The sequence below is a fragment of the Coffea arabica genome, chromosome 9c (assembly GCF_036785885.1).
Source record: "Coffea arabica cultivar ET-39 chromosome 9c, Coffea Arabica ET-39 HiFi, whole genome shotgun sequence".
In the NCBI taxonomy this organism is placed as follows: domain Eukaryota; kingdom Viridiplantae; phylum Streptophyta; class Magnoliopsida; order Gentianales; family Rubiaceae; genus Coffea; species Coffea arabica.
In genome coordinates this window covers 25,519,722-25,536,472 of record NC_092326.1, presented here as the reverse complement: position 1 = coordinate 25,536,472, position 16,751 = coordinate 25,519,722, and the positions used below count along the sequence as shown (strand labels likewise).

The 16,751-nt window shown below is 41.3% G+C and overlaps 1 protein-coding gene across 1 annotated transcript in view; it reads left to right on the top strand.

Annotated features, from left to right (window-relative positions):
• The first annotated feature begins 474 nt into the window (after nt 1-474).
• LOC140014155 (uncharacterized) overlaps nt 475-16,751 on the top strand; it is a 31,466-nt gene continuing 15,189 nt past the window's right edge. The window contains exons 1-2 of the mRNA XM_072064566.1: nt 475-1,089; nt 1,198-2,415. Coding sequence (XP_071920667.1) covers nt 475-1,089; nt 1,198-2,415 — 1,833 coding nt within the window. The remainder of the gene's footprint in view (nt 1,090-1,197; nt 2,416-16,751) is intronic.

Genomic DNA, 16,751 nt, shown 5'->3' with positions numbered 1-16,751 from the left:
AACCTACTGAGGCTGGGGGGTCAGCTAGTCCCGCCGTTGACTAGGTCTTCACCATTAGGCTAGGATAGTGGATGATTTTGACATTGTACATAGACAGGTTAGGGGATGTGGTGACCTAGTGGTTGTATAGCTCCTTTTGACTACTCGTGTTAGGTTTTGCTTGATATGACTATATCTGTACTTTTGAGGGCTCGTACTTTCTATTGTGGTCTCGTTATCTTGTAAATGACTACTATGAGCCTTTTAATGTATAATACCTTGACTGTTGATCTTGATCTTTGACTATTGACTGTTGACTATTGACTTTTGACCTTTGACTTTATTCCATCATTAATTTTAACTACAGTGCATTTCACTTGCTTGTCGTGTTTTCGATTTTCATTTCTTACTTGACTTTTCATATGAGCATCTATCATATATCATATTGCTTACCCGGTTAGTTATCGTACTTGGGCACTAGGCCACTGAGTAATAATGGAGACTAGACAAAGGCGTACTCGGGGCCGTGGACGAGAACCCAGGCAAATCCAGGATCAAGGGGAGGAACAAGGTTCGGTGGCAAATCAAAACCAGGGACCCCGAGGTGATGGAGGGGACCAAGTAGCAACCGCTATTAATCGAATGACTGATTTGTTGGCCCGCTTGGTTGACCAGCAGGGTCAAGTACCTGGTAACCAACAAAGGGACCCCGAAGTAGGCGAGGATAGGGCCCTGGAGCGGTTTCAAAAGTTTGCTCCTCCAAAATTTCTTGGAGGACCTGAACCTGAAGTTACCGAAAATTGGTTCGAGCGAATGGAGGATATATTCGCCGCGTTGCATTACTCTGAAGAGAGGCAAGTTACCTTCGCCATTTTCCAGCTGGAAGGCGCGGCCCGTTCCTGGTGGAACGTGGTAAGGGCCAAGTGGGAAAGGGAGCAAACCCCACGTACCTGGTTAAACTTCACGAGGGAATTCAATGAGAAATTCCTTCCACCCTTAATTCAGGAGAAAAGAGAGGATGAGTTCATTAAACTGCGCCAAGGCACTTCAAGTGTGGCAGAGTATGAAACGCAGTTCACCCGACTTTCCAAGTTTGCCCCAGAATTGGTGGTAAGTGAGCAAAAGCGTATAAGGCGGTTTATACAAGGTTTGAATGTAGAAATCCAAAAGGATTTGGCTGCCGCTTAAATTGACACCTTTAAAGATGCGCTTGAAAAGGCTCAACGTGTGGAGCAGGCCCGATCTCAAGTTCGGACCTTTCAGGCTAAGAAGCGTGGTGCATCTACCAGTACTCCTGGCCGAAGTGATCAGAATGTGCCACCTCCGAAGTTTGGAAAGGGTACGAGTGGAGCCCGAATTGCGGGGACACCAAGAGGTGGAGCTTCATCTAGAGGAGCTCAAGGTGGAAGGGGACAGGGACAACAGAAAACTATCTCCCTAGGAGTTCCCGCACCCACCACACGTGTAAGCTGTGGATATTGTGGTAAGCCAAATCATACCGAAGACAATTGCTGGAAAAAGTTGAAAAAGTGCCTTGTTTGTGGAAGTTCTGAACACCAGATTGCCACTTGCCCTGTTAAGAATCGTGACGGGAACGGGGGTACCCAGTCGGAAAAGTCAAACCCTAAGCAACCTACAGCCAGTACTAGTCGACCCAAAACCTCTGCTAGGGTTTTTGCTTTGGACCACCGGCGAGTTCCGGATTCCTCGGAAGTAGTGGAAGGTACGATCCCTATATTCCACCGCTTAGCTAAACTTTTGATTGACCCTGGGGCAACCCATTCTTTTGTGAATCCTGCCTTTATGTGTGGTATTGCTGTGAATCCTGTTAAGTTGCCGTATGATTTAGAAGTGAAAACACCTACTGGGGATCAAAGCCTAATTACCAATATGGTCTATAGAAATTGCGAGATTTGGGTAGGAGAACGGAAGTTAGTGGGTGACTTAATAAGTTTAGACCTTAAGGGGTACGATGTAATTATAGGCATGGATTTGTTGGCCCGTTATAACGCCCAATTGAACTGTAAAACAAAGGTGGTGGAATTCTCGATACCCGGAGAGGCAACTTTAAGGTTGGATGTGAGAGGTAGGTTAGCCTCGTCTGCACTTGTTTCGGGAATCCGAGCCAGAAAGTTGTTAAGTAAGGGGGCGCAAGGCTACTTAGCCTTCTTAATTAATACTCCTGGAGATAAAGTGAAGCTGGAGGATGTTTTAGTAGTGAATGAATTTCCTGATGTCTTTCCCGATGAGTTGAAATCGATGCCACCAGAAAGGGAAATAGAATTTAAGATCGATTTAGTACCTGGAACTGCTCCCATTGCAAAAACGCCATACCGAATGGCCCCCGCCGAACTTAAGGAGTTGAAACTGCAGTTGCAAGATCTGTTAGAGCGAGGGTTTGTTCGAGAAAGTGAGTCACCGTGGGGAGCACCAGTTGTAAGTCCCAAAGACAACCAAGAGGGGGGGTGAATTGGGTTGATTAAAATCTTAACCAAATAATGCACTTTTTTCTTTAATAAAAATTTACCTTCTTTTCTAGTAATGATCAACCAAGTAGATTAGAAGACAAGAGCAATATAGATCAGAAAAAAAACAAGAATAGATAAGCAATGAGAATTTTATTAAACAGAAAAGTAAGATAGGGAATCAAACCAAGTGTCTACCAAGCTAACCTCAAGCTTGAAGACCAAATACAAGGAAGAGCAGCTTCTCTTTGATGAAAGAAGATCAACTAGATGTACAATGGAGGGAGCACTTCCTCCTTGCCCTAAGCCTCACTTAGTCAAGCTAGGAAGTTTTACAATCACTCAGAAAACCCTCAACAAAGCTACACTAAAGATCCTTTCAACCACAAAAGAAATGCTCACCAGAAATTCACACCACTTTAAAACAAATCTAGCTTTGGAGACTATTTTCTAGCTAAAATATCTCTTGAGATCTTGTAAACAAAGTGTGCAAAAGTCCCTGCTTGGTTCTGACCAATTTGATTTTAAAGGGAACCAGAAATGGGCTTCATCAATGCTTCCAACGGATAGAAGGCAGCTGAAGAGTCAATTAGCCGTTGGGGCTGTCGGACGTCCGACGATCGAATCATCGTCCGAACCAGTCGTCCGATGATAGCCAAGTTGAAGTTCGGACGTCCGATGAGTTTTTGTCGTCCGACAGCACAGCGTCCGATCGTGGGCCGAGAGCTAGCAAGTTATCTTGGAATTTTTCGGACGTCCGATGCGGTTGATGAGCGTCCGATGGCAAGCGTCCGATCCTTCCGGACGTCCGATGCTTCCTCACGAGCGTCCGACAGAGCTTCCTTCTTGATGCTCTTTATCCTTTCGGACGTCCGACAGATTCCTTTCGGCCGTCCGACGTGAGTGTCCTGTTTTTGCTTCTTCTTTTGATTGAATTGCATTTCATGACCTATTCGTACCTGATTCTTTGATATCTAAAAACACTTATAATCGAAGAAGGTTAGATACATTTCAAAATACCAAGAATAGCAACATTGTGTGAGGACTCGCAAAAACTATTATTTTATGCCTAATTTATGGCTTAATAAATTATTTAATTGGATTTTATTTCCAAGGAATATTTTCTAGTCTTATTAGACCTAAATACATGGTAATATAACTTCGTTATATTTTTAAAATGATTCGTTTCGAAAATTAATTTCCTAGAGCGCGTTTAGTAAAAATAGTGAATAGTACTTGGAGATTTTATCCGCGTATTAGCACAATAAGCATGGAATATTGGAGACTTGTACCATGGTCCTAAAATAGGTAATTTTAAGCATAAATATTCAAGTGATAGTTAGTAGTGCAATCGTTATAAGAATTTTTCGAAAGTTTCGCGTTATAGCGGTAAAATGGGCGGTACGCGTTTTCACACGCGCGACTTTATTTGAGGAACTTTAGACCCTTGTTTCGAGACAATTAAGAGTGAATAATATCTATATTAACATGAGTGCATTAGAGGTTTAGTGCACTAGTGAACCAAACGCGCGAGAAATCAAGTCCAAACGCACCCTAAATTACACTATTTCGAGTTGACTTTGAGGTGCATTTTGCACCACACAAAGAATCTTCCTTTGGAAGCCAATTGCATCAGCACTCTCTCTCTCTCTTCACCTCACTTGGTCGAACAACAAGAAGGAGAAGAGCTCTCCATTGTCTTCATTTTTCATCTTCAATCCATGCACCAAAATCCACCCAAATCACACCAAACTTGGAGATCTCTTAGCAAACCACTTGGAGACTACATTTAGCTAACAAAAGGCTGCATCTTCACGGTTTCTTGGAGCTTCAAGAGGGCCGAAATTTTCTGGTCTTGCACACCTAAGGAAGAGGTAATGATCAACCCATGAATTCTTGTCTTTTGGAGGTTATATAGCAAGATTAAGCTCATGCATGCACTTAGTTACTTGTTTATGGTGTAAAAATGTGATTGTGGGCTCTTGGAATTCCCACACTTGGGTTGTTGTTGCTGATGTGATGATTAATGGTGATTATATTGTTGGTTTAGTGATTATAATGATGCATTAGTGATGGGTAATTAGTGGAAACTTCATTGGGTGTAAGAAGCTAAACTTTCCGATTTTGCCCCTGCTATGTTCGGCCATTTCCAGGCCAAATTTTAATGGTTTAATGGCTTGGATTGGATGTTTATAGGATGTATTTGATGTGTGAAAATTTCATTGGAAAATATTGGGGTTTGATGGAGCAAATGAATTTTTGTTCGAAACCAGCAAATCTGGAAAACTGATTCGCGTATGCTCTGACCAGCAGTAGTAATTTGGCCATAACTCTGTCCTCGGATGTCGAAATCATGTGCCGTCGGTGGTGTTTGAAACTAGACATTCCTAGCTTTAATTTGGTATATAATGCACGTTCTGATTCCTTGTGAGCAAGCCGAACCAAATGTTTTAAGTTCGCTGTCCTGTTGCTCTGTTCATCTGGAATGAAGTGTTCAGGCAGCAACTTGATGCCCAAATTTGAACCAGATGGGTGCCGAATTTGGAAATGATTTCTTCTGTGATATTTTAACTCTATGAATGTATTTTCCAACGGCGTAAGCCATGCTCGATTTTGAGCTATAATGACTGAGTTGTGACTGAATCAAGTGAACTGCTCTGTTTTGGAAAACCCTAATGTTGGGACTGGTTTGGAACCAAATCTTGGAATGAACTTGTTAGTTGATGTTTTAGTATTAAACACTTACCAAAGATATTATGGGTGTATCTTAGACCCTTATTTCACAAATGAACCATGGTTGGATAACTTTCTTGGTTAGACGATTGCAAATTGGGAAATGCAAGTCAAAGGCAGTTTGCCTTAGGATTTTCTTGAACTTCGGTTGGCTCATTAACTACCTTACCGAAGGTATTTTTCCCCGAAATTCGATAAAGAGATACCTTCCATATAGTATTGAAACACTGCCAATTTTGGTGCCAATTCAAGTTCGTTTCGATACCTAATTAAAATTCCAAAGTTGGGGGTTCAAATCTGGAAATTCTTCTCCAGTCTTGAATTTGCTCAACTTCGGGCTACCGTATCTCGGTGCTCGAAACTCCGATTCTTGATCCGCTTGTTTTTTCATACACTTCACTTGCAACACTAATTGAGCTGAAAATTTCAGAGGCCGGTTTGCAACGTACGAATCGTGCCGAATTTTCAAAGTTGGCCAAAAACCAACTTCGTTCTGCCATGAAAACCGACCCTGCATCTTCAAGCTCATTTTCGACCACTTTTCACTTTGATTCATGGAAAAGTGTCTTCTAGAAACTTATAGTACTCTCTAAGAGGTTTCCAACGGTATAAAGTTTTCCAATTTTCGACTTATACCGAGCGAGTTACGATTTTTCAAAGATTTATCATAAAACTGGAAAATTTTCCAATTCCAAGAAAATAGAGTTTTTCAAAAAACTCTTTATTCTTTTATATTCTTAAACGTTTTGCTTACGATTTTCATGATAAAAAACTCAAATAATATTATACCTAATAAAAGGCAAGTTGAACCTCGATTTACGTGTAATTGAGGTTCCTTTTTGCAAAATAATTCTTAGATTGTACTAGTGTACAATCTTTCTTGATAAGTGGGTTAATTGTGTGATTATCCACTACTAATTTGCCAGGCACACAAGGAGACCTTCAAGAGGATCTCACCGTGGACACTTGAACTTCCGGAAAATAATTCTTGTTGAATAGCTCGGTGAGTGTCAAGTGTGTGAATTTTGATACTTGTTTAATTGTGGTATTTGTTGAAAGTTTAAAAATTAAGGGCGGGTGTGTACTTTATCGCACTCGTTCTAATTTCAAATGAATGAATGGAATGTTTTGAATGAATGAATGAAATGAAATGTTATGTCATGAATGCTTGTGTCGTTGGAGTGAACCTCCTCGACTTTCAAATGAATGGGGGACGCCCAAACTCATAGGCCGTCCTTAGACTCGAGCCAGCAATGGGCTTGGTCGGGGATTCGAACGAGCCATGAGATTATAAGCTCGACCTAATAAGAGGTCTTGCTTGGCATACTTGTAGAGTATCGCCCAATAATAGACTTGTGGGCCCTTGAGGTGTACGGTGGACGGAGGGAAGTAAGTGGTGATCTACGGAAATGGAAATACCGACCCGGTTGACAGGAGGGTCAATGCGGGAAGGTATACGAATGACAACGGCAGATCGAGTGGAACTTAGCTCCTGAGAGCTACTATATCCTTGAATTGTTTCTGATTACTTTTCCTGTTTGAATAATTGATTATTGAAAAGACATGGTTTTATTTATTAAATTTGGGTTTGTATTTGACTAAGTGCTTGCATGTGTGTTCTTGGCCTCACAAGCGTTAGCTCACCCTATAGTTTTGTTTTCCTTAACAGGACCGACTCTTGGAGAAATATGGAGAAACCATCCGTTGTAATTTTGTTAAGACTCCTGTTATATATTTTGACTAGGCCCTGGTTTGGGTTGTACTTTTGGAAATTGTAAACTTGAAAGATTTGGGCCCTGATGTGTACTTTGAATTTAAGTCGTTGCATGATTTACCGATGTACTGGTTATACATTAAGTGACTTCTCAAGCTTGAACGCTTCCGCATTATTGTATTCATATTGTTCTCATCGAAGAGATTAGTTCGGTTTGAAATTGAATGGAATTGCTTGAGTCCTGGCGTGAGCTGGGCAGGCGTCCGCGGATACCCTTTGGTCCGCCTTAGGGAGATGTGGGGCGTCACAGTTGGTATCAGAGCACTAGGTTAGAGGTCTATATGGGAGACATATTGGATACTCTACCTTTAAGACTCGATATGGGATGACTTAATCCTACCCTAAGTGATACTTGAGGCGAGCTAGCAACTAAGTTAGTCCTACCTCAAGTGACGATTGGGATGAACCAACGATTAAGTTAGGCATGCATTGCAGGATATTGGAATTAGGTAGTGATTTAAGTTTCTAACCCGAAAGGTATTATTATTGTTATTATTTTGCAGGGATGGCTGATGGAAACGGAGCCCCGGCAGCTAATGGGAATGGCCATGCGAATGGTCATTACGTGCCCCTTAGGACTATCTACTACCGACCTATAGCAGGAGGAGCTCGTGTACGCTACTCACCGCATGATAGATACCCTCGATGTTCGTGTAGGTTGACTTTTGCCTACCCGGACTATGTGGTGCTTGCTTTGGACGACGAGCGTCGTCAGTTGGTGGATGCCAACCGTGATTTACAGGCTGAGGTAGATGAGCTTAGGCAGATGGTTGGCGCTCAGGGTGAGCGGATTGCTGAGCTTGAGGAGGTGCTAGAGGGTGAGGTAGCCACGTCTGCAGTGGTTAACCAGGAGCTTCGGGATACTAGGGCTCGACTCACTAGGTTAGCACGAGATGTCCGTACTCGGGCTTCCGAGATGCTGGTTGATGCTACTAGTCTGGTTGAGGACGCTACTGCAGTGATTCCTGAGGATGAGGAGGAGGATCCCGAGGAGGAGGTTCCTCCTGATAGCCCTGCTATGGACTAGGATCTTGGTCGTTGACCTCTTTTGACTTTTGATGGGTACAGTTAGGACTAGTTAGGGTGACGCGAGTGCTGAGGCCATTGTATTTTGCATGCTTGTGTGGCCTACTTTTGGGCACTTGTTCTTACTTTAGTCTTCTGTGACTAGAAGTATACTTCTGAGCACCTGTGTGCTATATTTTGTGAATTGTCCCTAAACTTGCTAATTGTACGAACTTGACCTGCCTATAAATGTAAATTATTGTTAATTTCAATGCTTTCTTGGTTAGTTCTAAATTTGATAAAATTCTTGTTTTCTGCTTAAATTAATTTATTTCTTGCACTAGGCACGTTTAGACTAATGGAGGGATTAAGGAGTGGTCGAGGCCGTGGACGAGCGTCTAGACAGGCCCAACCTCAGGGGGATGACCAGGGATCGGCAACTGGACCGACCCAGGGACAGGAAAACGTTGAGGGTAACCAAGTGGCTACTGCCATCAATAGGATGACTGATATCCTAGAACGTCTAGCGGAGAGACAGGGTCCTGGACCATTTAACCAACCTGGGGGCCAGGATAGAGGAGAGGATAGAGCCCTGGAAAGATTCCTAAAGTTTAATCCGCCTAAGTTTATGGGTGAACCTGACCCCGAAGTAGCGGAGAATTGGTTAGAAAGGATGACCAACATATTCGCCGCTCTAGACTATACTGAGGATAGGCGAGTGAACTTTGCTGCCTTTCAATTTGAGGGAGTAGCCCGTGCTTGGTGGGATTTGATAAAAGGAAAATGGGAAAGAGCTCAAACCCCTTGGACTTGGGAGAATTTCACAAGGGAGTTTAATGAAAAGTTTCTTCCGCCCTTGATCCAAGAGAAAAGGGAGGACGAATTTATTAAGTTGAAACAAGGAACCCTTACTGTCGCAGAGTATGAAGGGAAGTTCGCTAAACTTTCCAAATACGCTCCTGAGTTAGTAGCCGATGAACGGAGAAGGATTAGAAGGTTCATACAGGGACTTAATGTGGAACTTCAGGAGGGCCTGGCTGCAGCCCAAATCTCTACTTTTACTGAGGCTTTAGAGAAAGCGCAAAGGGTTGAGAATGCAAGATCTCAAGTGAGGGATTTCCACAATAGAAAGAGGAATTTCCCTAGTCGCACTACTGGGCAGACCAGTAAGTTTGTTCACCCTTCTAAAAAGGGAAGAGGGGAAGGGGGAACGAGAACTGCTGGAGCTTCTAGGGGAGCTCTATCTAGGGGAGGTCGTAGCGGGACGACTCAAGCTAGGGGAGCACCATCTGTTGGATCGACTGTGACCCCTCAAGTTAATTGTGGGTATTGTGGTAAACCCAACCACTCTGAGAATGACTGCTGGAGAAAGCTGGGAAAATGCTTACTGTGTGGGAGCACTGAGCATCAGATTGCAAGTTGTCCGAAATCGTCAAAGACAGGGGGAAGCCTGCAGAGACCTGAAAAATCAACCTCTAAGCAGACCAGTGCCGGAGGGAGTCGACCGAAAGTACCGGCTAGGGTCTACGCATTGGACTATCCACAAGCTCCAGATGCGACCGAAGTGGTCGAAGGTACAATTCCAATCTTTCACCGCCTAGCTAGGGTTTTAATTGATCCGGGTGCAACGCACTCTTTTGTAAACCCTGATTTCATGAGTGGAATAGACTTGAAGCCAATTAAGTTACCATATGACTTGGAGGTTAAAACACCCACTGGGGACAAAAGTCTAATTGCTAATATGGTGTATAAGAATAGTGAAATTTGCGTGAGGGAAAGAAAATTGCTGGCCGATTTGATAGGCTTAGCGATTAAAGGATATGATGTGATCCTAGGGATGGATTGGTTAGCCCGTTATAATGCTCAACTGAATTGTAGGACGAAAATGGTAGAATTGTGTATTCCAGGGGAAGCAACCTTGAAATTGGATGTGAGGGGTAAGTTAGCCTCGTCTGCACTTATTTCGGGAATTCGGGCTAGAAAGTTGTTAGGTAAAGGAGCTCAAGGGTATTTGGCTTTTCTTATTAATACTCCTAGCGATAAGGTGAATCTGGAGGACACACCGGTAGTAAAAGAATTTTCTGATGTTTTTCCTGAAGAATTGGAGTTTCTACCTCCGGAACGGGAAATAGCTTTTAAAATTGATTTAACTCCGGGAACAGCACCTATATCAAGGACACCATACAGGATGGCTCCAGCTGAGTTGAAGGAGTTGAAGTTACAATTACAGGATTTGTTGGAACGAGGTTTTATACGAGAGAGTGATTCTCCGTGGGGAGCCCCAGTTTTGTTTGTAAAGAAGAAAGATGGGAGTTTGAGGTTATGTATAGATTATCGAGGTTTAAATGATGTTACGATTAAGAATAAATACCCACTACCCCACATCGATGAACTGTTTGATCAATTGCAAGGGGCGGTAGTGTTTTCAAAGTTGGATCTAAGGCAAGGTTACTATCAATTGAGGATTTTGGAAAAGGACATACCTAAGACTGCTTTTAACTCGAGGTATGGGCACTTCGAGTTTGCAGTAATGCCTTTTGGGTTAACCAATGCACCTGCCGCTTTCATGGATTTAATGCATAGGGTTTTTAAGCCTTACTTGGATCAATTTGTGGTGATTTTCATTGATGACATTTTAGTGTATTCTAAGAATGTGAAAGATCACGAGAAACATTTGAGAATTGTTTTACAAATCTTGAGGGAACAAAATGTACCAAGACTTGAAAGGTCTATATTGGTGGAAAAATATGAAGAAGGAAATTGCCCAATTTGTCCAGACATGCTTGGTTTGTCAACAGGTTAAAGCCGAACATCAGAAACCATCTGGGCTTTTGCAACCTCTAGAAATACCTGAGTGGAAATGGGAAAATATTACCATGGATTTTGTATCAGGCTTACCAAGGACACAGAGAGGCCATGATGCCATTTGGGTGATAGTAGATAGATTGACTAAATCGGCTCATTTTCTGCCGATTAATATGAAATATCCATTGGAGAAGTTGGCCAGATTGTACGTGGATGAGATCATCAGACTACATGGTATACCTGTGAGTATTGTGTCAGATAGGGATCCAAGATTTGTTTCGAGGTTTTGGCAAAAGATGCAAGAAGTGTTGGGGACTAAGTTGAACTTTAGTACCACCTATCATCCCCAGACTGATGGACAATCTGAAAGAACAATTCAAACTCTTGAGGACATGTTGAGGACTTGTGTACTGGACTTTGGAGAGAGTTGGAGTAAGTTTTTAACTTTAGTGGAATTTGCCTATAACAATAGTTTCCACTCTTCTATTCAAATGGCTCCATACGAAGCACTTTATGGTCGGAAGTGTAGATCCCCAATTTGTTGGGATGAAGTAGGTGAACGGAAAATCTTAGACACGACTATTGTATCTTGGATTGAGGAGGCTAATGAGAAGGTGAAATTGATACGGCAAAGAATTCAAACCGCTCAGAGTAGACAAAAGAGTTATGCCGACAATCGGAGGAAGGATTTGGAGTTCACTGTTGGAGATATGGTATTTCTCAAGATTACGCCTTTAAAAGCAAGTTTGATGTCCGGAAAAGGGAAGAAACTACAACCAAGGTTTGTAGGGCCTTATAAGATTATTCAGCGAGTTGGGAATGTAGCCTATAAGCTGGAATTACCACCGAGTTTATCTCGTATTCATAACGTGTTTCATGTGTCCATGCTTAAGAAGTATCATCCAGACCCCTCTCATGTTTTACAACCGGGGAATATTGAGATTGATGAAACCCTGACCTATGAGGAGAGACCGGTAAAACTTCTGGATCGAAAGGTAAAGGAATTGAGGAACAAGCAGATACCACTAGTGAAAGTTTTATGGAAGAACCATGGAGTAGAAGGAGCAACATGGGAAGTTGAAGAGACAATCAAGGAGAAGTATCCAGACTTGTTCATCGACCAAGGTAAATTTCGAGGACGAAATTTTCTTAAGGGGGAGAGGATGTGAGGACTCGCAAAAACTATTATTTTATGCCTAATTTATGGCTTAATAAATTATTTAATTGGATTTTATTTCCAAGGAATATTTTCTAGTCTTATTAGACCTAAATACATGGTAATATAACTTCGTTATATTTTTAAAATGATTCGTTTCGAAAATTAATTTCCTAGAGCGCGTTTAGTAAAAATAGTGAATAGTACTTGGAGATTTTATCCGCGTATTAGCACAATAAGCTTGGAATATTGGAGACTTGTACCATGGTCCTAAAATAGGCAATTTTAAGCATAAATATTCAAGTGATAGTTAGTAGTGCAATCGTTATAAGAATTTTTCGAAAGTTTCGCGTTATAGCGGTAAAATGGGCGGTACGCGTTTTCACACGCGCGACTTTATTTGAGGAACTTTAGACCCTTGTTTCGAGACAATTAAGAGTGAATAATATCTATATTAACATGAGTGCATTAGAGGTTTAGTGCACTAGTGAACCAAACGCGCGAGAAATCAAGTCCAAACGCACCCTAAATTACACTATTTCGAGTTGACTTTGAGGTGCATTTTGCACCACACAAAGAATCTTCCTTTGGAAGCCAATTGCATCAGCACTCTCTCTCTCTCTTCACCTCACTTGGCCGAACAACAAGAAGGAGAAGAGCTCTCCATTGTCTTCATTTTTCATCTTCAATCCATGCACCAAAATCCACCCAAATCACACCAAACTTGGAGATCTCTTAGCAAACCACTTGGAGACTACATTTAGCTAACAAAAGGCTGCATCTTCACGGTTTCTTGGAGCTTCAAGAGGGCCGAAATTTTCTGGTCTTGCACACCTAAGGAAGAGGTAATGATCAACCCATGAATTCTTGTCTTTTGGAGGTTATATAGCAAGATTAAGCTCATGCATGCACTTAGTTACTTGTTTATGGTGTAAAAATGTGATTGTGGGCTCTTGGAATTCCCACACTTGGGTTGTTGTTGCTGATGTGATGATTAATGGTGATTATATTGTTGGTTTAGTGATTATAATGATGCATTAGTGATGGGTAATTAGTGGAAACTTCATTGGGTGTAAGAAGCTAAACTTTCCGATTTTGCCCCTGCTATGTTCGGCCATTTCCAGGCCAAATTTTAATGGTTTAATGGCTTGGATTGGATGTTTATAGGATGTATTTGATGTGTGAAAATTTCATTGGAAAATATTGGGGTTTGATGGAGCAAATGAATTTTTGTTCGAAACCAGCAAATCTGGAAAACTGATTCGCGTATGCTCTGACCAGCAGTAGTAATTTGGCCATAACTCTGTCCTCGGATGTCGAAATCATGTGCCGTCGGTGGCGTTTGAAACTAGACATTCCTAGCTTTAATTTGGTATATAATGCACGTTCTGATTCCTTGTGAGCAAGCCGAACCAAATGTTTTAAGTTCGCTGTCCTGTTGCTCTGTTCATCTGGAATGAAGTGTTCAGGCAGCAACTTGATGCCCAAATTTGAACCAGATGGGTGCCGAATTTGGAAATGATTTCTTCTGTAATATTTTAACTCTATGAATGTATTTTCCAACGGCATAAGCCATGCTCGATTTCGAGCTATAATGACTGAGTTGTGACTGAATCAAGTGAACTGCTCTGTTTTGGAAAACCCTAATGTTGGGACTGGTTTGGAACCAAATCTTGGAATGAACTTGTTAGTTGATGTTTTAGTATTAAACACTTACCAAAGATATTATGGGTGTATCTTAGACCCTTATTTCACAAATGAACCATGGTTGGATAACTTTCTTGGTTAGACGATTGCAAATTGGGAAATGCAAGTCAAAGGCAGTTTGCCTTAGGATTTTCTTGAACTTCGGTTGGCTCATTAACTACCTTACCGAAGGTATTTTTCCCCGAAATTCGATAAAGAGATACCTTCCATATAGTGTTGAAACACTGCCAATTTTGGTGCCAATTCAAGTTCGTTTCGATACCTAATTAAAATTCCAAAGTTGGGGGTTCAAATCTGGAAATTCTTCTCCAGTCTTGAATTTGCTCAACTTCGGGCTACCGTATCTCGGTGCTCGAAACTCCGATTCTTGATCCGCTTGTTTTTTCATACACTTCACTTGCAACACTAATTGAGCTGAAAATTTCAGAGGCCGGTTTGCAACGTACGAATCGTGCCGAATTTTCAAAGTTGGCCAAAAACCAACTTCGTTCTGCCATGAAAACCGACCCTGCATCTTCAAGCTCATTTTCGACCACTTTTCACTTTGATTCATGGAAAAGTGTCTTCTAGAAACTTATAGTACTCTCTAAGAGGTTTCCAACGGTATAAAGTTTTCCAATTTTCGACTTATACCGAGCGAGTTACGATTTTTCAAAAATTTATCATAAAACTGGAAAATTTTCCAATTCCAAGAAAATAGAGTTTTTCAAAAAACTCTTTATTCTTTTATATTCTTAAACGTTTTGCTTACGATTTTCATGATAAAAAACTCAAATAATATTATACCTAATAAAAGGCAAGTTGAACCTCGATTTACGTGTAATTGAGGTTCCTTTTTGCAAAATAATTCTTAGATTGTACTAGTGTACAATCTTTCTTGATAAGTGGGTTAATTGTGTGATTATCCACTACTAATTTGCCAGGCACACAAGGAGACCTTCAAGAGGATCTCACCGTGGACACTTGAACTTCCGGAAAATAATTCTTGTTGAATAGCTCGGTGAGTGTCAAGTGTGTGAATTTTGATACTTGTTTAATTGTGGTATTTGTTGAAAGTTTAAAAATTAAGGGCGGGTGTGTACTTTATCGCACTCGTTCTAATTTTAAATGAATGAATGGAATGTCTTGAATGAATGAATGAAATGAAATGTTATGTCATGAATGCTTGTGTCGTTGGAGTGAACCTCCTCGACTTTCAAATGAATGGGGGACGCCCAAACTCATAGGCCGTCCTTAGACTCGAGCCAGCAATGGGCTTGGTCGGGGATTCGAACGAGCCATGAGATTATAAGCTCGACCTAATAAGAGGTCTTGCTTGGCATACTTGTAGAGTATCGCCCAATAATAGACTTGTGGGCCCTTGAGGTGTACGGTGGACGGAGGGAAGTAAGTGGTGATCTACGGAAATGGAAATACCGACCCGGTTGACAGGAGGGTCAATGCGGGAAGGTATACGAATGACAACGGCAGATCGAGTGGAACTTAGCTCCTGAGAGCTACTATATCCTTGAATTGTTTCTGATTACTTTTCCTGTTTGAATAATTGATTATTGAAAAGACATGGTTTTATTTATTAAATTTGGGTTTGTATTTGACTAAGTGCTTGCATGTGTGTTCTTGGCCTCACGAGCGTTAGCTCACCCTATAGTTTTGTTTTCCTTAACAGGACCGACTCTTGGAGAAATATGGAGAAACCATCCGTTGTAATTTTGTTAAGACTCCTGTTATATATTTTGACTAGGCCCTGGTTTGGGTTGTACTTTTGGAAATTGTAAACTTGAAAGATTTGGGCCCTGATGTGTACTTTGAATTTAAGTCGTTGCATGATTTACCGATGTACTGGTTATACATTAAGTGACTTCTCAAGCTTGAACGCTTCCGCATTATTGTATTCATATTGTTCTCATCGAAGAGATTAGTTCGGTTTGAAATTGAATGGAATTGCTTGAGTCCTGGCGTGAGCTGGGCAGGCGTCCGCGGATACCCTTTGGTCCGCCTTAGGGAGATGTGGGGCGTCACACATTGTCTGTGAGGACTCGCAAATTCCTTGTATTTTTTCCTCAAAAATACCCTTTTATTTGAAAATTAGTATTTACCAAAGGCCACTACCCAAATATTTCACATTAAGTGTAGATAAACCTAGAAAATAGGGTTTTACGTTTCGGTTTAAAGTTTGGAGCAAAATTAGGGTTTTCGCGATTTTTCGCCGGATGAATTTTCGGTACAGAGTAAGGATTAAATTTGAGGATTAAAAGTGACTTTTAAGTGAGAAATAATATGTGATTGGTAGCAATGATATAAGGTTAGTGAATGGGAAGTAAAAACCCTAGTACGTGAGTTTTTAAGAAAAACGGCGCGAACCGGCGGGTCCCGCGCACTACCGTTTGAACGCACCACTTGACCACCATTTTTTCTTACCAAACAAATTTATTGAACTTGAGCAAAATATCTTCTCTCTTGGCAGCAAGCTTGACCGAAATTTGTGGCTCATAAGCAAGGGAAAGAAAGAGAAAAATTAGTGGCCAAGATTAGGCCAAGTGTTGGGCAATTTGTGGACACCATTAGTTCTAATCCTTTTGGCTTTAATATAAGACAACTTAGCTTCATACCTCTTCATATTTCTGCCAAGGGAGCTGAGAGAGAGAGAGGAGAAGAACAAGAGTGAACTTTCTTCATTTCTTCTTGATTCAAGCTACAAAGTGAGAAATCAAAAGAACTAAACCGATTAAACTTCTCCTTGAGTGATTAGCTAGTGTTTGGTGGTGAAATTTTGGAAAGAGAAGGCTTGGGCTACACTTGGAGAACTCATATTAAGGTAAGGAAGATGATATCTCTCTAAATTTTTCTTTCAATCTTGGTTAAATTAAGTCTAGTAACTTGAGTAGTAGTGGAATCATGGATGCTAGCATGTTTGGAAGTTTTTTCCCTCTTTATATGATGAACTAGGGTTTGGGAAATTCTGCCCAACTTGTTGTATGATGCTTGTATGTTACAATTAATGTTGTATAAGATGTTTTGGTAGTGTGAGAAGTGAGAAATTGGGGAAAGTTGCACTAGAAACTACAAATTTCAGATTTCTGGAAATTCTAGCTTCCATTCTGTCCGGTTTGGTAACTGCATGTTAGAG